Source organism: Eptesicus fuscus, chromosome 23, assembly GCF_027574615.1.
Source record: "Eptesicus fuscus isolate TK198812 chromosome 23, DD_ASM_mEF_20220401, whole genome shotgun sequence".
NCBI classification, from domain to species: Eukaryota; Metazoa; Chordata; class Mammalia; order Chiroptera; family Vespertilionidae; genus Eptesicus; species Eptesicus fuscus.
Window position 1 is genome coordinate 5,362,287 of NC_072495.1, and position 24,087 is coordinate 5,386,373.

A 24,087-nucleotide genomic window follows, 5' to 3' on the forward strand; every position below is an offset into this window, starting at 1 on the left:
AATGAAGTATCATGGGCATATAGTCATGAAAGAGCTTGTAGGATTCAGTGATTGATGAGATGCTGAGTGTCTGGGTGTGGGGACTGCAGCACCAGAACAAGAGTAGCTGGAAGCAAAATGTGGAGGGCCTTGTTTCTTAAGCCAATGCATTTAGATTTTAGTCTGAAGGCAGTTGCATGGCCACCAGAAGTTTGCAAGCAGAAGAGTGATGGTGAGTTTGCTTTATTTTGAAGAATGAGTGCATCAGTGTGAGGGTAACCTGGAGTGGTCAGAAGTCAAGTACAATGAGCTCAGCTAGGATGCTCTTCTCTAGTTCTACCTGGAAGAGGCAATGGGGGTAGAGAGAGGTTAGATTTTTTTTTAATTAGCATATATCTTCCCTAGCCCAATACTATAAGATTCATATAAGCTTGTGAAGATTAGATCTGAGTGACATTTCTGAAGCAGAACTAAAAATAGTTCGGGACCTAATGGTGTGAGAATTTTAGAAGAGGGAGGAGTCAAAAATGACTTCAAACCTTCTGCTCCAGGAAATTGGATGAATGGGATGTTCTTCACTGAGATGAGGAGTAGAGAATGTGAATCAGTTGCAGATACAAAGTTCAATAGGAAATCATTGTAACCTGGTTTAATCAAAGAGAAACCTCACAAATGAGCTAGCACGTTGGTAAACACAGCAAGTTTGGTAAAAATGAAAACCAGTGTTTGCCTGCATGAGGGAAACAAGCACTCCAGGTACATTTAATGGGAATGGGGATTGGCGTAACTTTTTGGAGAGCAATAGTATCCAGATGGCAAGGAAAAGGGCAGTGCAAACTCAAACTTACTGACCACAATTATGAGCCAGGCTCAGGCTCTTTATCTGTGTTCTCTCATCTTCTTGGAAGAGGGAGAAACTGCTGAACATTTTTGAGCCAGGCAGTGATATGGCTAAAATTTCACTATAGTGAGATCAGCCCAGTTTGATTAGAGCATGAATTCTCAGGGGGTGGTGAAAATGGTTCTTGTAGGGGAGGAGTCTTAGATATAACAACAATTTGAGGCCCTCTGAAGGGTCACAGTACATAAACAGATACACAGTATATCCATGGTATTAACATTTAAGGGGTAGAGATGGTCAGGGAAGGGGAAATCTAAAAAGTCTCTGATGGGGACAGTAATGGGGGAAAAGGTTGAGAAATACTGGATTAGAGGGAATAAATGAAAAGCAAAGAGATCTGGTGGTAGGAAATAGGCTATAGACAACGATGGTGGTGGTAGCTATCAAGAGAGAGGTGGGCCCTGGCTGGTTTGGCTCAGTGGTAGAGCATCGGCCTGCAGACTGAAGGGTCCCGGGTTCGATTCCAGTCAAGGGCACATGCCTGGGTTGTGGGCTCGATCCCCAGTAGGGGGCGTACAGGAGGCAGCTGATCAATGATTCCCTCTCATCATTGATGTTTCTAGCTCTCTCACTCTCTCCCTCTCTGAAATCAATAAAAAATGTTTTTCAAAAAAAGAGAGAGGTGGGTTTGAAACATATTTTGAAGTATAAAATAAGCAGGACTTGGCATACAATAAGATATGAGAGAAAATATGAAGGTAGAATCAGAGTTATTTCTAAGGTTTAAGACTTGGGGAAATGCAGATTTGGATGGAAACAGAGCTTAGAAAGGTGTTGGTAAGAAACTGATTAATGCAGTACTAGGCATGCTGAGTTTGTTGGAAGGCAAAAAAGTCTAAATTAAAAAGTCCAATAGCCAGTTGGAAATAACATGTTTGGGATTCTTTTCATCTGGCAATTATTAGTTATTCTAATAGCACATATTTGGAAGAAATCTGAGGCTAAGGGGACAGTTATTACCAATAAAAGCTATAGAAGACAGTTATTCCCCCAAAATGATAGGAACTATATTCATGACTTCATTACTATCAAGTTCTAACCAACTGCGCGAAGAATAGCTCTATGAGGGTATTTTTCTTAAGAATTTAGATTTTCTTTTGTTTAGTCTTATTCCAGAGCCTTCTTCATGAAAAATGTTCAGTTTTTCTTTCTGTTTGCAAAAGTAATCAAAGAACATTGAAAAAATACAAATATAGAAAAATACAAAGTTGAGTAATGAAAGTTCTTGATATTCCCATCCTATCCAATCTCTATCCTGAGACAATCACCATTAATTTGCGCACATATTTCCAGTTTTTTTCTGTACATATGTATGCATACATAAAGCTTATATATTATATAGAACTCTCACATATTATATAGAACTTTATAAAAATAAGGTTACATTAGTATCAGAGGTGTATTTGATTTGAAAGCAATAGAAACAAACTGGCTGATTTAGCATGGGAATGAATTCATTGGAAGGATAACGGGATAGAAGACAGAGCTGAAAATCACACTGGAAAAGAGGGAAGAATCAAGCTGGAAAAGCAACGTTCATGACCCAGAGAGCAAGCGCCAATGGACATTGCTCAAAGCATCACCTTTTGAATGTATCTCCTTCAACCATGTTTAATTTTTGTTTCATTGTGGCTTCCAATTCAGATTTCTAGGAGAGAGAACTTGATTGGGTAATGTGCTTACTCTTTTAATCCCTGATTCCAGAAAGGGTGGAATAGCATTTTGGGAAAAGGGGAGACTTAAAAGAAGGGGAAAGGATACTGAACGTACCAAAGAAACCCCAGATGTCCACTGTACTGTTTAGTAACTTTTTTTTTTCATTTACTATCTAGGACATACAGCTCTGCCTCATTCTTTTCAACCATTAATATGGCTATGAGATTATTTATTTAATGAGGTGCTTCTCAGTGGATATTTTGAAGTTTTACAGTATTATTGACAATGCTCCAGAGAACATCTTTGTACAGAGATCGTTTTACATATATGCAAGTATTTTGTACAGTACATTCTCACAAGTGAAATTTTCAGGTCAGAGTATATACATGTAGATTTTTAAATAGATATTGCCAAATTGCCCTCTAAAAGGGTTTATACTCCCACCAACCAAAGAGTACCTGTTTTTCTGTATCTTTGCCAAAAGTGAGTATTAGTAATCCTTTTAATTATTAAAAACATTTTTAAAAGATCAACATAGACTAGGTTGAGCCTCTCCCACTATTATCACTGCACACAGATGCCCACTGTTTTCTAAGCAGTTATGAAACTACGAACTGAAAGTAAGAAAGCATTAAATGTCTTAGGCTAGCAGCATCTCCACTTAAAAGTTTTTCTTTTTTTAAAATATATTTTTATTGATTTCAGAGATGAAAGAGAATCATTGATTGGCTGCCTCCTGCACTTTCCCTACTGGGGATAGAACCCGCAACCCGGACAGGTGCCCTTGACCAGAATCAAACCAAAGACCCTTCAGTCTGCAGGCCAACACTCTATCCATTGAGCCAAACCAGATGGGGCTCCATTAAAAATTTTGAATTCTAGTTCTTACTCAACCTCAGTGGGCATGAGGACAACTGCTTTTAAAGAAGTCAATAGCACTTTCCACTGAAATTTAAATAAAATAAAATGATTGGGCCACAGTTACGAAGGGTTGATTAGGGGACATACCCTGGACCCACATCTTACACAGGAGGTACATTCACATAAAGTTTGGTGATGTGCTTAGGGGCCATGGTATATGAAAATACCTGTTTCAGTACTAAGCTCAAACTCAACTTGGCGAGATGCTTAAAGTAGGGGATGTTTCCCATTTCACACTTCTTCCAGGGCATGTACATTGAGTACACTGATGGGCAGAATCAACTGTTCATGACATTTGTTTTTTTATTTTTTCTTTGCTTACTTTGTTGAATTTGTATAAGCTACAGGTATGCACATGGCATGGCTCTACTTTAAATTATGTCATTTGTACAGATGAGGCATCCATTGCAGTGTCTAGCTAGCACAGAGGAATTCTTCCCAATATTGTACCACAGATTGATAAAGCATAAAACAGAAAAATGTAAACCTTCACTGGGACATCTTTTAATGGAAAATGTTGAAAATCTAAAAACCTGACTTTTAGCCTCAATTCTGCTTTATAGTAGTTATATGATCTTATGTTAGTCTCTCAATTCCCAAATTCATTACTATCATGTATAAAAGGGGTAAAGCCTTATAATGTTAACACCTCATAGGGTTGCAATTAGAATTAAAATATATGTAGTCATTTTTAAAACTTGAAAGCACATTCCACATTATAATGTAGGCACAGCACTGGGTAATGTTTTCCCCCCATGTTTTAAAATATTATAGGCAACCTACCATCTTACATCTCAGCAACTCAGATGTATGAATTAAAGGTAAAGGGAACAACCTACTATTATAACAGAAAAGCCACTTCAGTATCATGCTTATTTCACTTTCTAGTGGTTTATAAAAACTAGTTTTAAGACATTAACTTCTGAATAGAGAAAAATAATAATGACATATTTATGTATTCTGAAGCATTTTCTTAAGTTTTTTTCATTTCATCTTCACAAGAATGGTAGTTGGTGGTGGAAAAGTTATCCTCACTTTACATCTGTGGAAAATAAAACATGGATTAAGAGACTTGCCTAGAGCAGTCCATGAGTTGGTGGAAGAGCTGAAACTGACTTACACCCTGAATATTTTTCCATTAATTCTCAAACTTTAGTATATGTCAAAATTAGCTAGGTAAGACCAATAGCCTGTAACCCAGGTACTTCTGATGAAAAACATCCTGTAGCATTCCATTAAACATAAAAAGAAGCATTTGATATTTGATTTCTTATGAAAGTATGGTTTGCTTTGATCTTTTATTCCCACCCCCCTTTCCCCCCCACCTAGGGGGTTCAGAGCTCTGGGCAGCTCAGATGCAGTTTGGACTTCTCAGTTTGGGAAAGTGTGGAATGTATAAGTGCCCAATATTGGGAGACCTGGTACTCAAAGGTTCAACATGACACAGTGACTTAGGAACAGGATATTTACCCATTTCAAGGACTTTCCTTGGCTTCCCTTGGTCAATGGACTGGAATAGCTTTGTCTCTGGGAAGGGCTCACTGTTCTTTAGTGCCACCTAGGGGCCAGTTAGTGGTTTTTAAAAGATGACATTTGATGGCCCAAGCAAAGAGGAAAAATAAAACAAGGGAAAGTAAAAGCAAGAGGAGATACAGGGAAATGCTCTGGGATATTATGTTATATTCCTTAAAACAAATGTAAATTGCACTTCTGATATTTCCCCACTAGAAAATAAACTCCACAAGGGGTGTGCTTGTTCACTGCTCTCTCCCTGGTGCCTACAACAGTGCCTGACGCATAGGGTATGCTCAACAAGTAACTTGTATAATACATTAATGAATGATTAGTGACTTGGCTCCAGTAATAGAGGCTATGCTGTGTAAAGGACTTCTCTTCAGGATAGAAGGCCCAGGTATGCAAGATATTCTCATCCACACTAATATGCAAATGTTATTGATAATTATATGAAATAAATGACTTGCATTTTCTTCCATAGTGGATCCCATTAGAGAAGAGAGCCAACCTATCATTCTAACTTAAAGCTCAGCTCAAAATCTTTCCCCTTGGCCTTTTTAAGTAGTAGTAATATTACACTTTTCAGAAATCTCACAGCATAAGGTTTTTACCTGTTTTATAGCACTTAGCACTTCCAGCCTTGTTCTGTCTTTTTTTAAATTTATACATAAACTTATTTCCATGAATGAATTAAGGTTCTTGGTTTACATTTTACTAAAATTTATTTGAGCTAGCTTAAGCCAAAAGCAGGGAATTTACTATGGAAATATAGGAATGTCTCATAAAACCAATAGCAATAGTACAGCTGTACCTACAGGAGTGCTTAGAACCAGTCAGGAACTTGGGCATCAGTATATTCCCTGCACTTCTTGCTTCTTTCTTTTTTATTTTTGCTCTGAAGCCCAGCTTTCTCTAATCACTCAGCCTTCATAGCAGTGGGTGGCTACCACAAATGTAGTTTTTATATGCCCCTCCATTCTAGCTGTACGTAAAGATTCACTGTTTATGAATCTCAATTTCAAATTCCTAGTAGAGAAAATAAATTGATTCATTTAGCTGTGAGCTGAACATATACTTTCATACATGTCTAATACAGTTCCCTAGTTGAGGACAGCATGGCTTAGTAAACATTTTTATGCACCCAGAACACATGGTTCAGATTTTTGATACAGTGCCATTCAGGAAATATTCTTGAACTGGTGAATGAAAAAATTTCATCGAACTTATCCCTCCTTTTTTTCTAGTTTCCTTTCTTTCCCCACTTCAACAAAAGAGAGAGACATGAGCAGAAGTGGTAAGAACAGAATGATTAGAACTAGAAATGATCAAACAGACTATAATGTACAAGATGAAAGGAGAGAGATCTCTGCTTTTCCTCAGCATGCCGTGAACACTGAGATTGAAAAAAAAAAATAGATAATTGGCCTACTTCTGATACATACCGAAAAAAAAAAAAAGGTATTTTCCCATAAGAACACTGCAGACATTATCAGTTTACTTCTGTGATTCTCAGTGCCTATTAGAATCACCTGGGGAACCCTTAAAACTGTTGATGTCATGGTCCCACCCCAGACAATCATCTGAATTTCAGGTTGTGGGATTCAGTCATCTTAGGTTTTAAAAGCTTCCTCGTGTAATTGTAATGGGCAGTCAGGGTTGAGAACCACTGTTTTAACTGAAGAAACGTGTATTTAGACCTGTGCATGTCACACCATCTAATTAAGGGTCACAACAGCTCTGTGAGGTAAGAAGAGCTTGGGTAGAATTATCCCCATTTTACAGGTAGAGTCATTGTGATGGCTGGGAAGTTGCCCATCTTGTAAAAATGGTGGCCCCGCATACAGAACCTAAATCTCCAGGGATTGTTAATCTAATCTCATTAGGTTATGCCGCCAAACCCTAGTAGGTTTAATTAAGAGCGTTCATAGTGCTGTTCCTTGCCCTCCCTCACTCAGTTGTGAATTCCATCCAGTCTGTCTCCGTTCATCTCTCTCCCTTTATCTTTTGTTCCTGAACGCAGGAACTGAATAAAAAGCGGACCCAGAAGGAAATGGAGCACGCCATGCTGATCCGGCATGACGAGTCCACCCGAGAGCTAGAGTACCGGCAGCTGCACACGTTACAGAAGCTACGCATGGATCTGATCCGTCTACAGCACCAGACTGAACTGGAAAACCAGCTGGAGTACAATAAGAGGCGGGAAAGGGAACTGCACAGAAAGCATGTCATGGAACTTCGGCAACAGCCAAAAAACTTAAAGGTAAGAGGAAATGGAAGTATCTCCCTGTCTGTGCTCCAGAACAGAGTGGGCCTGGATCAGTGGCTCCTACACCTGGATGATGACGGTCAGAATCATCTGGGCGGCATTTCAAAATTACAAATTTCTGGACGCTGCATCTACTGAATGAGACTCTCCAGATGTGAAGCACAAGAATCTGTATAGAACAAACTCCTGAAGAGACGTTGCTGGGCAGGCTGGTTTGGAAGCCTTTCTACAAGATGATCTTTCCCTTTTTCTTTATATCCGTTACGTAATTTCTCTGACTGCCTCGTGACCTGCCCTTTGAAAAATTGTAATGCATGGACCACCAGCAGCCCATGGTTCTAAAACCAGGAAATAAGAAAGCTACCTGGCAGGTGTAGGACAGATAAGTTTCATCTGTCAGACCAGTCATATGATTGGTAACAGCACTACCAATTGAAAACGACTGTATTGAAAAAGACTAAAGCACACCAAGCTTTTAGGAAAGAGTGTGACATCTGCCATGTTGATGGGGATCAACAATGAATCTAGATGTGCCTGCACTAGAGAGATGGAGCTCCTCTGGCCCTAACTGCCTGCAGATCATTGTGGCTGACTGCTAAATGGGCTCTATAGACTAGACCAGTGGTCGGCAAACCACGGCTCGCGAGCCACATGCGGCTCTTTGGCCCCTTGAGTGTGGCTTGTCCACAAAACACCACATGCGGGCGCGCACGTACAGTGCAATTGAAACTTCGTGGCCCACGCGCAAAAGTCGGTTTTCGGCCTGGGCGAGTCTATTTTGAAGAAGTGGTTCTAACGCCGAGCCACACTCAAGGGGCCAAAGAGCCGCATGTGCCTCGCGAGCCGCGGTTTGCCGACCACTGGACCAGACTATTGCTCTATGTCAAGGGAGACACTGTCAGTTTTGACACAGATTTGAACCACTCGATCACTCTGGCCATGCTCCTCTCTAGCCAAACCCTAGCCTGTCCAATTAGTGATCTCTGTAATCACAGCTCTTCCAGGGGTTCAAGAAATACACATGTGATTGTGAGGCAAACTGATGGAATGCCTTTGGACTTACAATACACCCCACCTTCTCCTTGCCAAAATGCATATTTGATATTGCTGCATGCAGTATAACCTCTTAATAGGGGGCAGGGGTAATACTAAAATCACTTTTCCTTTTTATTTATGCTGAAATTTAGTGTAATTGTCAAGGAAACACAGAACAGTGAAAGCTGGCTTATACATTGTCATCTTTTTTCTTACTTGGAAATGAGGTGGGGGGCAACAAAAAGGGAAAAACAACAAATAATAGAGGACACTAAAGATTTTGACTAGGAAACCATTAAAATAATGAACACACTTTTAACAAACTGAGCTTTATAGTACGCCACAATCTGCTTAGAGTTGTGATCCCCTTATAACAAGTCATATTTTCATCTATTCATAAATTCAAAATTATTTCTATTTATCCTATATAATAAAAGCCTAATATGGTGTCTGGTCGACCTGTCGGCCATTCAACTAATCAAAATATAATATGTTAATGATATGCTAAGGCCACTCAACCGCTCACTATAATGTGCACTGACCACAAGGAGGCAGACAGTCCACCAGTCGACCAGTTGCTATGACGTGCACTGACCACCAGGGGGCAGAATCTCCGACTGGTAGGTTAGCTTGATGCTGGGATCCAGCCGGTCAGGACTGAGTGAGATGGGCCGGACACGCCCTGGAGCCCTCCCATGGTCCCTCCCTGGCCCCGATTGTGCACCAGTGAGGTCTCTTGGCCTGGCATGCACCCTCTTGCAATTCAGGACCCCTCAGGGGATGTCAGAGAGCCAGTTTCAGCCCAATCCTGCAGGCCAGGCCAAGGGACCCCAGTGGTGCACGAATTTGTACACTGGCCTCTAGTTTAATATAAAACCAAAAGTATTGGTAGAGTTAACTCTTGCTGTGTCATATGTATTATTTGTTATTGACCAGTGGTGTGGGTCACTGTACAAAAAGACAGATGGTCCCAGCACCTGTATTGTATCATTACAATGGAAGACTTCCTGTATTTACTGATGTGTCTTTATTTTCTTTTTGTCACTTTATCACACAGGCCATGGAAATGCAAATTAAAAAACAGTTTCAGGACACTTGCAAAGTACAGACCAAACAGTATAAAGCACTCAAGAATCACCAGTTGGAAGTTACTCCAAAGAATGAGCACAAAACAATCTTAAAGACACTGAAAGATGAGCAGACAAGAAAACTTGCCATTTTGGCAGAGCAGTATGAACAGAGTATAAATGAAATGATGGCCTCTCAAGCGGTAAGTGGTTAGGTTTGGTGCCATGGCTTCAAGAGTATTGGGAATCAAGAAAACTCAAGATCCAGCCTTTTGCTCTCAAGATGATTCTTGCACAAATTTAGGATATTGGTGTTTTTCTGCCCAGAGAACTGAGGAAATGACGACGCTGAATAAACCCAAGCCGATTCGGATACTTGCTGGAGTGTGTGTTATAAGATGGAACTCAAGGAATACCAAGCTAAATCAGATCTGTGGCACATAGGGACTCTGAGGGCAAGATGTGATAGATACGGCATATAATACCGTGTTTTCATTCGTCAAAAATTACTCAACCAATGTCAGGCATAAATGAGTAAGATGCACAGACACATTCATTCAATAAACTTTTACTAGCATCTGTGTTCAGCACCCTGCTGGGCTCAGAGAGTGGTGAGCTAGAGAGACAACATAAAATAAAAATAAAGCATAATAAATGCTTTGAAGTGGGAGGTGAGGGGGGCTGTGGAAGGTAAGTAGGAACAACTAACCTAGTCTAGGGAAAGTTTTTCCTCAAGAGCCAAGAAGACTGAAGAAACTCACTGCAGTAAACAGGTTCCGTGGAAAGGGGCCTACATAAGCAAAGGTCCAAAAGTTGTAAAGTGTGCATTTGGGGACTGAAAGAACTTTGGTGTGAGCCCAAAGTTTAAGGAGGAGGATTGTGGGAGCCTAAAATAGAGAGGTCATAAACGTGATGGTAAGCCAGAGACGGGAGCTTGCCTGGTAATTCTGTGTAGTTTTCACAAGGAGATGAGACTTAAAGAAAAATAGTTTTCTAAACAGACAAGAGGAAAAGTTATTACTAGCAGAGGATACTGTATATGCAAAGATTCAAAATCCCGACAGGATGGCACATTTGAGGAACAATCAGTAGATATGGCAGGAGTTTAAAGGGAAGCAGGTCAGATCCTCCAAAGCCATTGTAGAAGCAATAGAGAGCCCCTGAAGCCTATTTTAAGAAGGAAAGCGAAGGGTCAGATTTGTGTGATAGATACTGGCAGTAATGTGTCACATATGGGCAAAGAGACCTGTTAGGAAGCTATTGTAATAGTCATGAGGAAAAGGGGAATAAAGGCCTGAACTAAGAGAGAACATGCTAATGGCGATGGGGAGGGAGGAGGAGGATTTGAGAAATATTTAGGAGATAGAAATATTTAAGAGATCGAACTTAGTGACCATTGAAAGATAGGTTTGATAACAGTGGGATAGGTCATCATTTTACCAAGATAAATAGAAGAAGGGGCAAGTTTAGGTGCCTGGTAGATAATTGGCTGAGTTGTGGACATGTTATCTGAGCTAACTCGGTATCCAAGTAGAGAGGTACAGAGATGGAAGTCTAGAGTTCAAGAGAGTGTCAGGATTAAAGACAAGAAGTTAGGCATCATTATTATATGGTGGCAGTTGTAGCTTTAGGAATACCTGAGATCTAGGGACAGGAGATAGTATTAGAGAGGGAGGAGACCAAGGACAGAGTTGTGGACACCAACATGTGAGGTCTGAGTAGAAGTAGACTGAAGAAGATGAATAATCAGCAATGTGGGACGGGAACCAGAGAGAGCCTATCGCAGAAGCCAGAACAAGCATTTCTAGTTGATTTTAGATGTTGCAGAAAGACCAGTTGGACCTAGCAGTGGATTTGTCCATTGATTGTCACAATCAGTGGAGTGGTGGAAATGGAAGGCGAGATAGTGCATTGAAAAAGTGATTAGGCGAGCCCTAGCCGGTTTGACTCAGTGGATAGAGCGTCAACCTGCAGACTGAAGGGTCCTGGGTTCGATTCCAGTCAAGGGCACATGCCCAGGTTGTGGGCTCAATCCCCACTAGGGGGCGTGCAGGAGGCAGCCAATCAATGATTTTCCCTCATCATTGATGTTTCTCTCTCTCTCTCCTCTCCCTTCCTCTCTGAAATCAATAGAAATATATATATTTTTAAAGTTATTATGTGAGAGAGAAACTGTGAGAATGCTTTTCCCAGATCTTCTTCAGTGGAGGAAAGGAGAAAGAACTATAGCTAGAGGAACACACAGTTAAAAGAATGACTTCTGTTTATTGGGAAAGGCTTCATAAACAAGTCCTTAGGCTGAGGATAGGAGCCAGTGTATTCATTCATTCATTTATCCAGTAAGTATATATTGAGTGTTTATATAATGTACCCCAGGCATCCTGGATACTGTGGTGAATAAGACAGTCATCAGTTGTGTCTTCATGGAACCTGAAGAAGAGTGGAGGAAACAGATACACAGATATAAGAGTGGAGGAAAAGTCTATTCATTGTAATGGCAGAGCAAGTGCGGCGTGTTAATAGAGTGTAAACCAGGAGAGGTAGGCTGACATGAAAAGGTCTCAGACACAGTGATCATTTAAGCTGAAGTGTAAGAAGCACATTCCAGGCAAAAGGAACAGCATTTTTAAAGATGAGAAAGACAGTGGCACTGTTCTAGAATTCAAGTCCATTATGTTTAGAATGTAGAGAAGAAGCAAAAGCCTAAATGAGAAGAAGATGAGGGTAAATGGGCTAGGTCATGTAAGGGCTTGCAAACTTTCTTAAGAATTTTTATCTTTATCCTAGAAGCAATGGGAAGCCACTAATGAGTATTAAGGAGGGGACTAATGTCACATTTGCATTTTTTGAACAATCACTCTGGTGACATGTGGAGAATGTCCTGAGAGATGGCAAGGGCGGCTATATAAGGATATGGGCATGAGGGAGTGGTAGCTAGACCAGAGAGGGATCATTGGGATGAAGGAGAAGTGACTAAATTTGAGATATAGGCAAAAGATGGGTTTGAAAGCACTTAGAAACCAGATTAAATGTGGAGAGTGAGGTATTAAAGATGACTCCAAGTCTCTAGTTTGAACAAAATGGTAGATGGTACTACCATTTACCTATATGGTTAAAAAATAATAAAAGGGAAGTGGAGCAGATTGGGATAGAGGGAAGGGAAATATGATTAATATTTGTCGTGTTGAGCTTGATGGCCTGGGAAACATCCAGGTGAAGATGTGTCTAGGTGATAAGCTAGCGTGGACCTCAGAAGAGAAGTCTGAAATAGAGGTAGAGTTGGTAATTGGAGTCTGGAATAGATGAGATTCCTTAGGAAGCGAGATTAGAGGAAGAAGAGTGCCCACAACAAAGCCCTGAGAAACACCCATATTTGATGGTCCAGTAAGGTAGGGTGTACCTGGAAAAGGAGAGAAGAGGGAAAACCAAGAGGGTGTGTGGTATCAGAAGACAAGAGAAAGATTTCAGGGGAAAATCTTCAGGGGCAATCTATATCAAACGCTGCTTGGAAGAGCCTTCATTAGTGACCTTGATGTGAGCAAATAAGTAGAGGAGTAGGATCAGAGTGAGGAGTGCAAGATTGGGTGTGCAGCGGGGCTGAGGGAAGGAGAGGGAGAGAGAGTTGATAGGGACATAAAGGTTGAGAGGATTTTCATCTAGTTCATCTTTGTACTCTCAGCACCTGCATCAATGCCTGGCATCCAAGTGCTCACTAAACGCTTGTTATAGAAGATGGGAGATAGTGTGTCAGGAATGTAGGTTCAAGATTGCCCTTGGATAAAAGGAGAGAAACAGCCTTTTCTCTGCAGCAGCAAGGAGAGAAAAACAGATGATCATTACAGCAGTCCTTTACTGACTGCTTACCATGTGCCAGGCACTGTTTTAAGTATTTTCTAAGTGTTAGTTCATTTTTGTGAAACTCCTTTGAAGTCATTACTGTTTTAATCCTAATTTACCTATAAGGAAACTAAGATTTGTTTAAATAGAGCCACTTGCTTAGGGCAGGAGTTGGCAAACTTGCTCTGTAAAGGGGCAGGTAGTAAATATTTTCGGCTTTGTGGAGCACAGGATCATTGTCACAACTGCTCAACTCTGTTATTGTAGTACAAAAGCAGCCATAGACAATACAAACTGAATGAGCATGTCTGTGTTTCAACAAAACTTTATTTATAAAAACAGGCAGCAATCCAGGTTTAGCCCTTGAGCTGTAGTGTGCCAACTCCTGACTTAGGGTCACATGACTAATTGGAGCAGGAGCTAAGATTTGAACCTATTTTCAGGTGAGCTTATAAGCCTGTATGCTTGGCCACTACGACATTATGCTGCCTCTATCACATCCTTTTCTTCAGTTTAATTCACTTTACAAAACAGACATGATATTTACCTCTACTTTTACTTATAAAATGTTGTGATGGATTTTGTATGTGCAGCTTTTGGGGGATCAATAGCAAATACTGGAATATCCTCTGATTTCTAGAATGGCACTTTTGTAGAGTCAGAGCTGGTACAGAATAACATAGTTACTGACATTAATAATAGAATGCCAGAAGTAAGAGGAGCTGGCCGTGTTTCTTCAGTGGTCTCCAGTGCCCACAGGAGAAGTCTCCCCCACGTGGCCAGGGCTTATAGCAATTAGCACAGAGGAGTAGAAATGAACAGACGTTCATTCCCTTTATTGGTAAGGGGCCTCCCATATCAGGAGGGAATTGATAACAATCTCATTGGGTCAGTAAACCCTTTGGCATTTATCTGTAAGGCTGTTCTTGCTGCAGATTGACAGTTGTTTTGTCTAGTATTTCTTCTGCCTTCGTTTCTCACTGGGAAAATGAGAAGAGAGAGATCCTCTTTAGTGGGTTTCAGTGAAAGCTGGTTAAGATGAATTATTGGGAAGCACCTTGGAAATATGGTTACATTATTTATTTTGTATTCATTTGCTATATAGTATATTTCTCCAAAAGCACTTAAGAAGGCGCTATGCAAATAACTTTCTAAAACTATTCTAATATTTCAGAGTCATTTCTCAATCAACATATTGAGATATATTGGTAATTGTCTTGTTCATCTTTGTATCTCAACATTGTACAGATAGGGAAGGAAGTATAAGGTGAATGATAACTATCTTGGCAAAATGGTCTATGTGTATGGATACGTGCTGATAAACTCGGTAGAAATGTCTAATTCAAGGGTTCTAATCTCAGAGTTCCCAGCCGAACTGAGGGCTTGCCAAATCTAGACAAAACCAAGCCTGAGACAGGAGGGTCATCATCCCTAACCATACTCCTGCTCATGGCCCCAAACCTTCAGCTATGCTCACCAAAGGTTGTCATTTCTGCTGGCTGGCTGGGCCCATTCCCCACACAGGATCGGTATCATTGTGCATAACAAACACAAAGTTCAGGTGCTACAGGGAAGCGAGAGAAACGGTCAGGCTGGTTTACACTCTGACTTTACTGCTTCAAACCAGAATATGCCCCTTAAGATGATCAAGGCTACCTGCTGTGGGGAAGAGATTTTGAGCCACTTGAGTTTTAGATTGGCTGGCCAGCAGGGTAACATATAGCCAACCACAGGGACCAACATTACTTGCTAGGAGCATAACGGCACTATGGTGTATTCCTCAAGTGGACTCATTGTATTTTTTTAGACCTGAGGTTATCTAAATGTATTATGATTTTCGGATTAAAGATACCTAAATATGGAAGTGGTTAGTCAAAACCAAAATAACAATAACTATTAATACATCAAGGACTATGCCTTAAGATTTTATATGGATTCTTTCATTTAATCTTCACACCAATCTTAGACACTTGTTGTTTAGAACTTATTTTCCTGAGATAAAAAAAAAAAAAGACTGGGAGAGGTTACATAACTTGCCAAGGTAACCCACTTAAGTGAATGGTGGAGCTCGAGTTTAGGCTCAGGCGTCTGCCTCTAAAGCCCCAAGTTTAATCACTGGAGTGTGTAGCATTCCTGACTCCTGCTGGTGTGGTTGTATGGTTGTGTGTGTGTAGGAAAGACTGTTTTAAGGGTGTGCTTTTAGAAGTGTGTAGCCCATTGGGCAGAGTGTACTATTTTTGATTCCTAACTCTGGATGTACCCAGGGCATCTCTCTTTTTTTCTGAGGGGACCTGTTACAATCCGAGCACCGAAACATCTTCCCGTAGTCACTATATGCTGTAAGCGAGGCGTGAATTACAGTGTGTGTCTTCTGTGCCCGCAGTTACGGCTAGATGAGGCTCAGGAAGCAGAATGCCAGGCCTTGAGGCTACAGCTCCAGCAGGAAATGGAGCTGCTCAATGCCTATCAGAGCAAAATCAAGATGCAAACAGAGGCACAACATGAACGTGAGCTCCAGAAGCTAGAGCAGAGGGTGTCTCTGCGCAGAGCACATCTTGAGCAGAAGGTATGAGTGATCCTGTGGGTCCTGTGCAGCTGGGGGGAGGACGGGGCACAGCCTGGAAACTGCCATTCGTTGAGCCCTGCCTGTGTACCGGGGATTAGACACTGTTCACTTATTACCTGCTTCTACACTCCTCGTACCCGAGAGGTAGGCATAATCTCCATGCTACAGGCAGGATACTAAGGCTCAACGTGGGTAGGTTACTTGCATAAATCTGATCCCAGAGCCTAAGCTCTTTCTATTACTCTGCTAGGAAACCCCCCACCTGCCCAGCCGGAGGAATACATGGGTTCCTGGGTAGTTGATATGACATGTAAAAGGCACTGCGAGCTGATAGCATGGCTGCTAAATGGCATGAGGAAGCCAAGTGCAGATTTGGCTTTCATTTTTAGCTATTTCTAAATGAAAAGAAACCACCAGCAAGGCTCTTTTAAAAAATTGAAATGAAGAGAGGCTGATATTGCCATGCATAATAAATGTTATCTGAATTAAAATATTCATTGCTTTAAATATTGCTGAGGAATATGAAGTGGAAAAGATTTCATAAAGCATCTCCAAGCTGTTGTTGACCATTTATTTGCTTAACCAGTTATTTGTACTTCCGGTACTTCCCTGAGACCAACGTGAAGACTACCATCCCAGCTCCTTTCTAGAACTCAATTGCTGATGACCCAGGGGGCATTCGGCTCTCTATGGGATAGCAGCACAGTCTAATTGTGCTTGAGCGTCTTTTACCTTCTCCTGAGTTTTCTCCCGCTGAGACAGGACACTGACCTCCATCAGCCCAGCTGCTTAGCTTGCTAGAATGGTAGAGCTATAGCCCCAGGTGGCCCCAAGCATTTTTATTCTTGTGAGCAAGTTTTAGATATAATGGATTAGATACAAGACATGTACCACAGGACCCTCCCGCCTGCCCCCATATAGTTTACTCTTGAGTTCCTGTGGGTCTGTGTGTCACATGTGTGGGTGTATGTGCACGTGTGCATGTGGGTGCCTGTTGGGAGAGCCTTTCTATTAACAATCTGCTCATTGTGCTTATTTCAGATTGAGGAAGAGCTGGCTGCCCTTCAGAAGGAACGCAGCGAGAGAATAAAGTATCTATTGGAAAGGCAAGAGCGAGAGATTGAAACTTTTGACATGGAGAGCCTCAGAATGGGATTTGGGAATTTGGTTACATTAGATTTTCCTAAGGAGGACTATAGATGAGATTAAATTTTTTTGCCATTTACAAAAAAAATAAAAATAAAACAGAAAAAAATTCAGACCCTGCAAAACCACATTCCCCATTTTAACGGGCGTTGCTCTCACTCTCTCTCTCTCTTACTCTTACTGACATCGTGTCGGACTAGTGCCTGTTTATTCTTACTCCATCAGGGGCCCTTTCCTCCCCCCGTGTCAACTTTCAGTGCTGGCCAAAACCTGGCCGTCTCTTCTACTCATAGTACACGTCACAGTATTGATGTGATTTAAAATGTTTCAGTGAAAACTTTGGAGACAGTTTTTAAAAAACCAATAAACCAACAACAACAAATGTGGATGTATATTGCTCTAAGCAATCACTCATTACCACCAATCTGTGAAAGTAAAGCAAAAAAATAATAATAATAAATGCCAAGGGGGAGAGAGACACAATATCCGCAGCCTTACACCTTAACTAGCTGCTGCATTATTTTATTTTATTTTATTTTTTTGGTATTTATTCATCAGGAATTAAAAAAAAACAAAGTTTTATTAAAGATTGAAAATTTGATACATTTTACAGAAACTAATTGTGATGTACATATCAGTGGTGACATATTATTACTTTTTTGGGGATGGGGGGTGGGGGGTGGGGTGAAGAGATCTTGTGATTTTTAAGAACCTGCTGGCAAGAGTTTAACTTGTCTTCAGCATATTCTGATTGTATCATAATCATTTTCTGCTGTTGCAGAGGATGTGAATACACTTAAGGAGCTCACAGAATCCCAGTAGCACAAATTGGGCTTTGGCAAATCGTGTATTTTGTGTATAGAAGGAATTTAAGGAGAGGTATTACTTATTTTCATATTGTATTTTAACTGTTTCTCTGATCAAATTTTTTTACTTCCTCCTCCTATTCCTCCCCACCTCCCTCCTTTTTCCAATTCAGTATTTGGAGTTCAACACTGTCTCTCAATCAGATCATCTTGATCTTTTTCTTTATTTCCCTTCCCCTCCCGAAGTCCCATATCTTGGTCATAAATATTGCATTATTCACACTTTCAAACTGTGTATTTTCTTACAATAAAAAATGATGAAAAAAAAAAGGCTTTACTTCTTTTGCATGCACTTTAAAAAACAAACATTTTTCAGGTTCCAAGGAAGAGCATGATAACTGTCAGAGCTTTTAATTATATTTGTAAATAAAAGTGTTCATCACATCGCCTTGCTGTGTTATTGTAGCAGGAAGTTTCCCTTCTAGGTTTACCAGTTCATAATTGAGATGGAGAGCCACCCTCCACAAACCGTTCTCCGTAGCCCCGGTTGCTCCGAGAAGAGCCATTCAAGATCCTCAGGTAAAGCTGTGTCTTCCAAGTTCTTCTACGAGACTGAAAACAGTGTTGCACTATTTAAAGTGGTCAATGGCACCTTTCTGTCCTTAAGAATGGAAAAAGGCACATGTGTACACGCACACACGCACACATACACATACACACATACACACACACACACCAATGTGCCAGTCGTGCATAGAAGTACGTATTGCTAAGGAGAGAAATTAGGCACCCTTAAAGAAAGGCATGCTATGAAGAGAACATCAGAGCCAGATATTTGAAATGATCCCACTGTAATAGACCCCCACCTCTCATATTCTGCTTTTATTGAATAACTAGAGGCCCGATGCACGAAATTCATGCAAGGGACTCGGCTCCCTCTGCGGCGGCGGCTGCCTCTGCCTCGGCCCCGCCGCCACGGCTTCGTCCGGAAGGTCGTCTGGTCTAATTAACATATTATGCTTTTATCATCATAGGTTTTATGTGCACATCAATGAGGTAGTAAAACATATAACTTATAGGATATGGCTTTGGGGTTAAGGCAATCTCAGTAAGATCTCATATTCTTAGGGTTCAAAGTCTTGGACATTAAAAATCTAACTTGAGCATGATGACCTGAAAATGACTCTTATATTCTACAGAACATTCAGTCATCACAGACACATGTGACCAGTTATGTTCACTATAATAAACTATAGCAGAGAGGTATACTAAAAACATACAAAATATGTACCCATGTGGATTAACCCCAACCATAAAGCCATAACTAGTCATCACCTGGTTTCCTAAGCAGCTTAGTTCATTGAAATTTCTGTTAGGTACACAGAAAATAATAAAGGGAAGGCTGGAAAGAAGACTCATAATGACCCATGAAAAACAGATAACCTGTATTTCCTGCTTATGCTTACTATGTGATGGGACACTAAGCATTTTACAGATGAGGAAATAAGCTCAGACCAGGATAAGTGGTGGTAGTGGAGACTGAATGGAGACCTGTCTGATTTCAGAACACACCCTCCTAAGCACAGGTCATCCTGTCAGTCAGAATATTAAGTCTTTAATAAGGCAGGAAAGCTTCATGAAGTCTATTTCATCCATTTGTCTCCATAGTGAAAAATGTCTAGGTAGCTTGTGTAAAGGCCTTATGTCCATGAGATGACAGGTTCTGATCTTTATAAAATTTCCCTCTTCACAAGTTTGTCAGTGATGTGTTCCAAGGTAGAGTTACCAGAAGGAAGGAAGACCAGAAGGAAGAAATGGGGGTCCCTGCTCTCAACACCTGGGACACACTGGGTCAACTCTAGTACCTTCACGAGGAGGCAGTGAGAATAGACAAGAACCAGAATGGCAGCAAGAGAACAGGTATGAAAGTGTTGCTGCGATAGCAACAGAGAGCCTGTGTCCTATAATTTCAGCATACACTAAACTCCCCTGAGTTAAAAAGAAAATAATTATTGCAGGTTCATCGTACATATTAGTAAGGGCTGCTTACCTTTGATTTGCAATGTTTCAATGATATTTACTGAGTACCTTATATGTCAGGTGCCAGGCCAAATGTATCTCAAACAGGTTAAGATCCTTCCCCTAATAGAGCTTTCAGTGGGGGTGGGAGGAAACTGAAAACACAATAATTATAATACACGATCTGACATGGTAATAAATGCTATAGCTAAAGGAAAAAGTAGGGAAGGGGGATTAGAAGTGCCAGGATCAGCATACACTCATTCAAGAAGTCTTTATTGAGCACCTACTGTGTGCCTGGGAGTGTAGCAGTAAACATGGATGGGATCACTCTGCTGGAGCTCATGGTTTAAATCTCTACTGAAACAAGTAAATCAGCAGTAGACTAAGTTAACAGTGGAGTAAGATGAGGCATGACAATGCAAGGACTGGGTGCTACCGAGATTGTGAAGGAGCTGCAACAATTAGTCACAGAGGGTATCAGAGAATGCTTACCAGTGAGGTCTAATGAACCGAGTCAGTTTATTTCTTGAATTTATCATCCTCTGCAATTATTTGTTTATATAGCGACTGAAAGCATGCCCCCGTAAAAACTCCATATACCCTCTGATTCTAATTTCCTAATTAATGTTTTGCCATAGAAATGACAAGATATAAAAAAAATCACATTTTTATTGTTCCAGTTTAGCAAAGCAGTGTAGATCCTTCCTGCTAGATAAACTGAAGACACTGAAGAATAAAAGCAGGTGGGTTGTGGAAAAGCAAATAATGCCATTCTCAGATGAAGAAAAATTGAGAATTGCCAACAGACAATCTACAAGAAATGCTAAAGCAATTCTTCATACTGAAGGGAAATTGTACCAAAAGAAAACCTGAATCTCTGGGAATGAAGGAAGAGCAACCAATGGCAAATGCCTGGATAAATGTAAGACTTTCCTCCCTCATATTCCTGGAACTATTCTGAAACACATGTCTATTGCCATGCTTCTAAATTTTACATGAAGTGGTACCATTTTTATTCTAAGCAGAATGAAAAATCAGTTACGTATATTGTAACTCCAATTACCAAAAAAGAAAAGCCAAAGAGGTAATAGCCCAAATTCAATAGATAAATTCCAATATTCAAATAATCCTAAAGAAGGCGGGGAAGGGAGAACAGAGATATCAAGAAAAAGAGGGGCAAACAAAACAGAATAAAGTGGTAGAACTAAATCTCACCATAGCAACAATTACATTAAACATTAACAGTCTCTAGACAGTCCAGTTAAAAGGCAGAGATTGGTTCCCCTCACCCTCATGAAGGGTCCAGTTTAATAGAAGAGAAAAAATTAAATTTAAAATTACACATACATATTTTTAAGTTACAAATGTAATGTTGCCTTAGCATAGTACAAGAGAACCTGGCCTCGTCAGGGAAGGATTCCCGGAAGGTCAGTTAAGATGGACTGAGAAAGTGAAAGGGATGTTGTCCAAGAAAGAGGGTGTAGAGGGCAGAATCACAGGCAGCACTTGTAACGGACCAAATCTGGAAGTAGCCTGGCATGTTCAAGGAACTGAGAGGAAGCCAGCAAGTTTGGAGTTTAATGAGAAGACAAGTGGCAGGAAGCTCGGGAGGCTAATGGGGTGAAATCATAGTCTGACAGGTCATGTTGAGGACCTGGTCTGTATCCCAGAGCAACTGAAAACGGAAGAGTTTTAAGTAGACAATATAAGAACAGAAGTCCCTTGTTCCCTGATCAAGAAGAGGATTTAGGCCATGTACTGTGAATGTTTAAGTATTAGAGAGATATCAATCCGTGTTTCTCAGATCTGGTCTCGCCTATTAATCAGGGTTTAATGAGGGCCTTCTAGATTATTGTCATGTTTACATATGTTCTGCCATGAAGTCAGAATAATGAGCAGTTCCCAAGGTTCCAGATTTGTGTTAGAAATACTGGGGTCTGGAGGGGCTGCTAAAGCTGCACTGTGATAGAGTGGACCCGTGTTTCTTCATTCTAGACCCTTATAAACACGCTTTTGGTAAATTTGTGACCAGACAGGAAGCAGCTTTGAAGAAAGTGACTGTTTGTAGACTTTGTTTCTGTCAGTCAGTCAGGTCAAGTTAATCATTTACATGTATTCATTCACTTCATCTCAACAAAAATCATTGTTCTCCAACAACCCTGAGGTAAGTATGGCAGAATGACTCCCCCACCCATTTTTTCACATGAGGAAGCTGAACTGTAAGCGGGCATGGTGGTTATGAACTGGGCTTTGAGGCCAGACCTGGGTTCGGAACCTGGAGCACCTGCTTCCCAGTGAGGTGCCCTTGGGCAAGGTCACTTTCACTTCCAATTTAATAGGTGAAACATGATGTCCCATTGTTTCCCAGGTTACTAATGTACCTTTCATGTGTATCATTCTTTTTATGTGAACTTCTTGTGCACACACTTCACCTCTTTTTGGTTGCGTTGTTGACCTTTTTCAGAATCATTTGAGTCTGTATCTGTTTTAGACAAGGCAACAGATTACTGTAATTCCTCATAACTAAGAAAGTACTTAGCCAAGTGGTTAGCAAGATTAAAATCTCAAAGAAAACAGTTCTGAGAAACAGTAAATCATTTTAAATATACATAAATATCAAATTGTCAAGTGTTTAAAGTGTAAGAAAACTGGTAATGGTATGGAAAAAGTTACCTTCCTATACCATTAACAGGAATATAATCAGTATGAGATTTTTGGAGAGTGGTTTGTCAGTATCAGCACTGAAAATGTATATGGTCTTCGAAATATTTCAATACTAAGAATTTTTCCACTAAATTACTTGAAAAGCACTTTATATACATAAAAAAGGTTTGTTGAAGCAGTTTATAATAGCAAATAACCAGAAATAATCTAATCACAGCAGGAATTGGAGCAATTGATTATGAAACATCCATAAAATAGAGTATTTATTCAAAATGACATGAATTGTGCTGACCTGTTTACTGAATATAAACTGCATGAAAGTACATTAGTTGGGGAAAGACAGAGCAAAACTATGTATACCAGTTTGTATAGCAAGACTCTAATTTAAGGATAAATATGTAAATACTAGCAGCCCGTTTGCACGAAGATTCGTGCAATAGACCTTCATTCACCTGGCTGCCTGCACCAGTTTTCTGCCGGCACCGGGGACCCAGGCCTTGGCTGTGGCCACCGCCTTCTGCCTTCTTTCAGGGTCAGGGCTTGGCCCCGGGCGGCAGCCTTGGCTCTGCTGCACCCCAGCCTCCCTGCTATGGATCGTAGGAGCCAACCCCCTGGGGTTGTCTTCGATCCATGCAGGCTCCCCGCTGGTGCCCAAGGCTGGGAAAGCCTCCGCCCCAGGCTTTCCCGGCCTTGGGCTCAGCCGCACCCAGCGTCCCTGCTACGGATCGTAGGAGCCGACCCCCTGGTCGTTGCCTGCGATCCGTGCAGGCTCCCCGCTGGTGGCCTTGGGCTCCGCCACACCCCAACATCCCTGCAACGGTTTCCTGGTGGGCGTGGTTGGTGGGCGTGGCTTGTGGGTGTAGCGAAGGTACAGTCAATTTGCATATTGCTCTATTATTAGGTAGGATACTGTTACATTTTCTTCTGAAAGAAAACCGGTAACTGCAGTTGAGACAGAAAGAGGAAAAGTATTTTCTTCCTACATTGTCTGCCTTGTCTAACCAGGTGCATTACTTTTCACATTTACTTTTAAGGTCAACGGAGTAGTTTTCTTTACAACTTTTTATAATTTTAAAAAAAAATAAATTTTAAACCCCTGAAGTAAAAAATAAATTACTGTCTACCTTATCTGCCCCCAGAGGTTATAAGAGGCAACATTTCCAACAATTTTCCAGGAAAGTACAGCAGGGAAAAGGGAGGAGGAAAGCCCAGCCCGGCTTAGTGCCTGCCAGGCCTAAGGGGATCCTGTCCCCCCACAGACCAGGTCAGTGACGTGGACCTTCAAACCCCTTTCCTGGTACATCAACTGTTGTGAGTGATCGATCCGCCCCCGCCCCTGCCCCCTTTCGGTATTGATTCTATATGGATTATAAGTCAAAACAAGAGTGTGTAGGCTATTTCATAGCCAACTGTTATGGTGTCCACACACAACTACACCATGAGTCCGGAACCACTTACAAAAAGCAAAGGTGCTTTTGGGGCAAAGAGACTTGACTAAAGTTTTGTGATTAAAAAAACAAACAAAAAAAACCTCAAATTTAAATGAATAGTTGTTCCTGCTATAGTTCAATGGCATGTGTGGGTCCCTGAATCAAGTCCCAGTCATTTCAGCTGGTCAGCCAAAGGGATCTTCACCCTTCCAGGTAGTCTCTTGACTTCCCACATTTCTGAAACCCCATATCCAAAAGGGCAAAATATCTGGAGGC

At 41.0% G+C, this 24,087-nt stretch overlaps 1 protein-coding gene across 1 annotated transcript in view; it reads left to right on the forward strand.

Annotated features, from left to right (window-relative positions):
- Positions 1 to 18,139, forward strand: part of TAOK3 (TAO kinase 3) — a 141,921-nt gene extending 123,782 nt beyond the window's left edge. The window contains exons 18-21 of the mRNA XM_054712483.1: positions 6,993 to 7,232; positions 9,331 to 9,543; positions 15,561 to 15,743; positions 16,785 to 18,139. Coding sequence (XP_054568458.1) covers positions 6,993 to 7,232; positions 9,331 to 9,543; positions 15,561 to 15,743; positions 16,785 to 16,946 — 798 coding nt within the window. The 3' untranslated portion in view covers positions 16,947 to 18,139. The remainder of the gene's footprint in view (positions 1 to 6,992; positions 7,233 to 9,330; positions 9,544 to 15,560; positions 15,744 to 16,784) is intronic.
- The last annotated feature ends 5,948 nt before the right edge of the window (positions 18,140 to 24,087 follow it).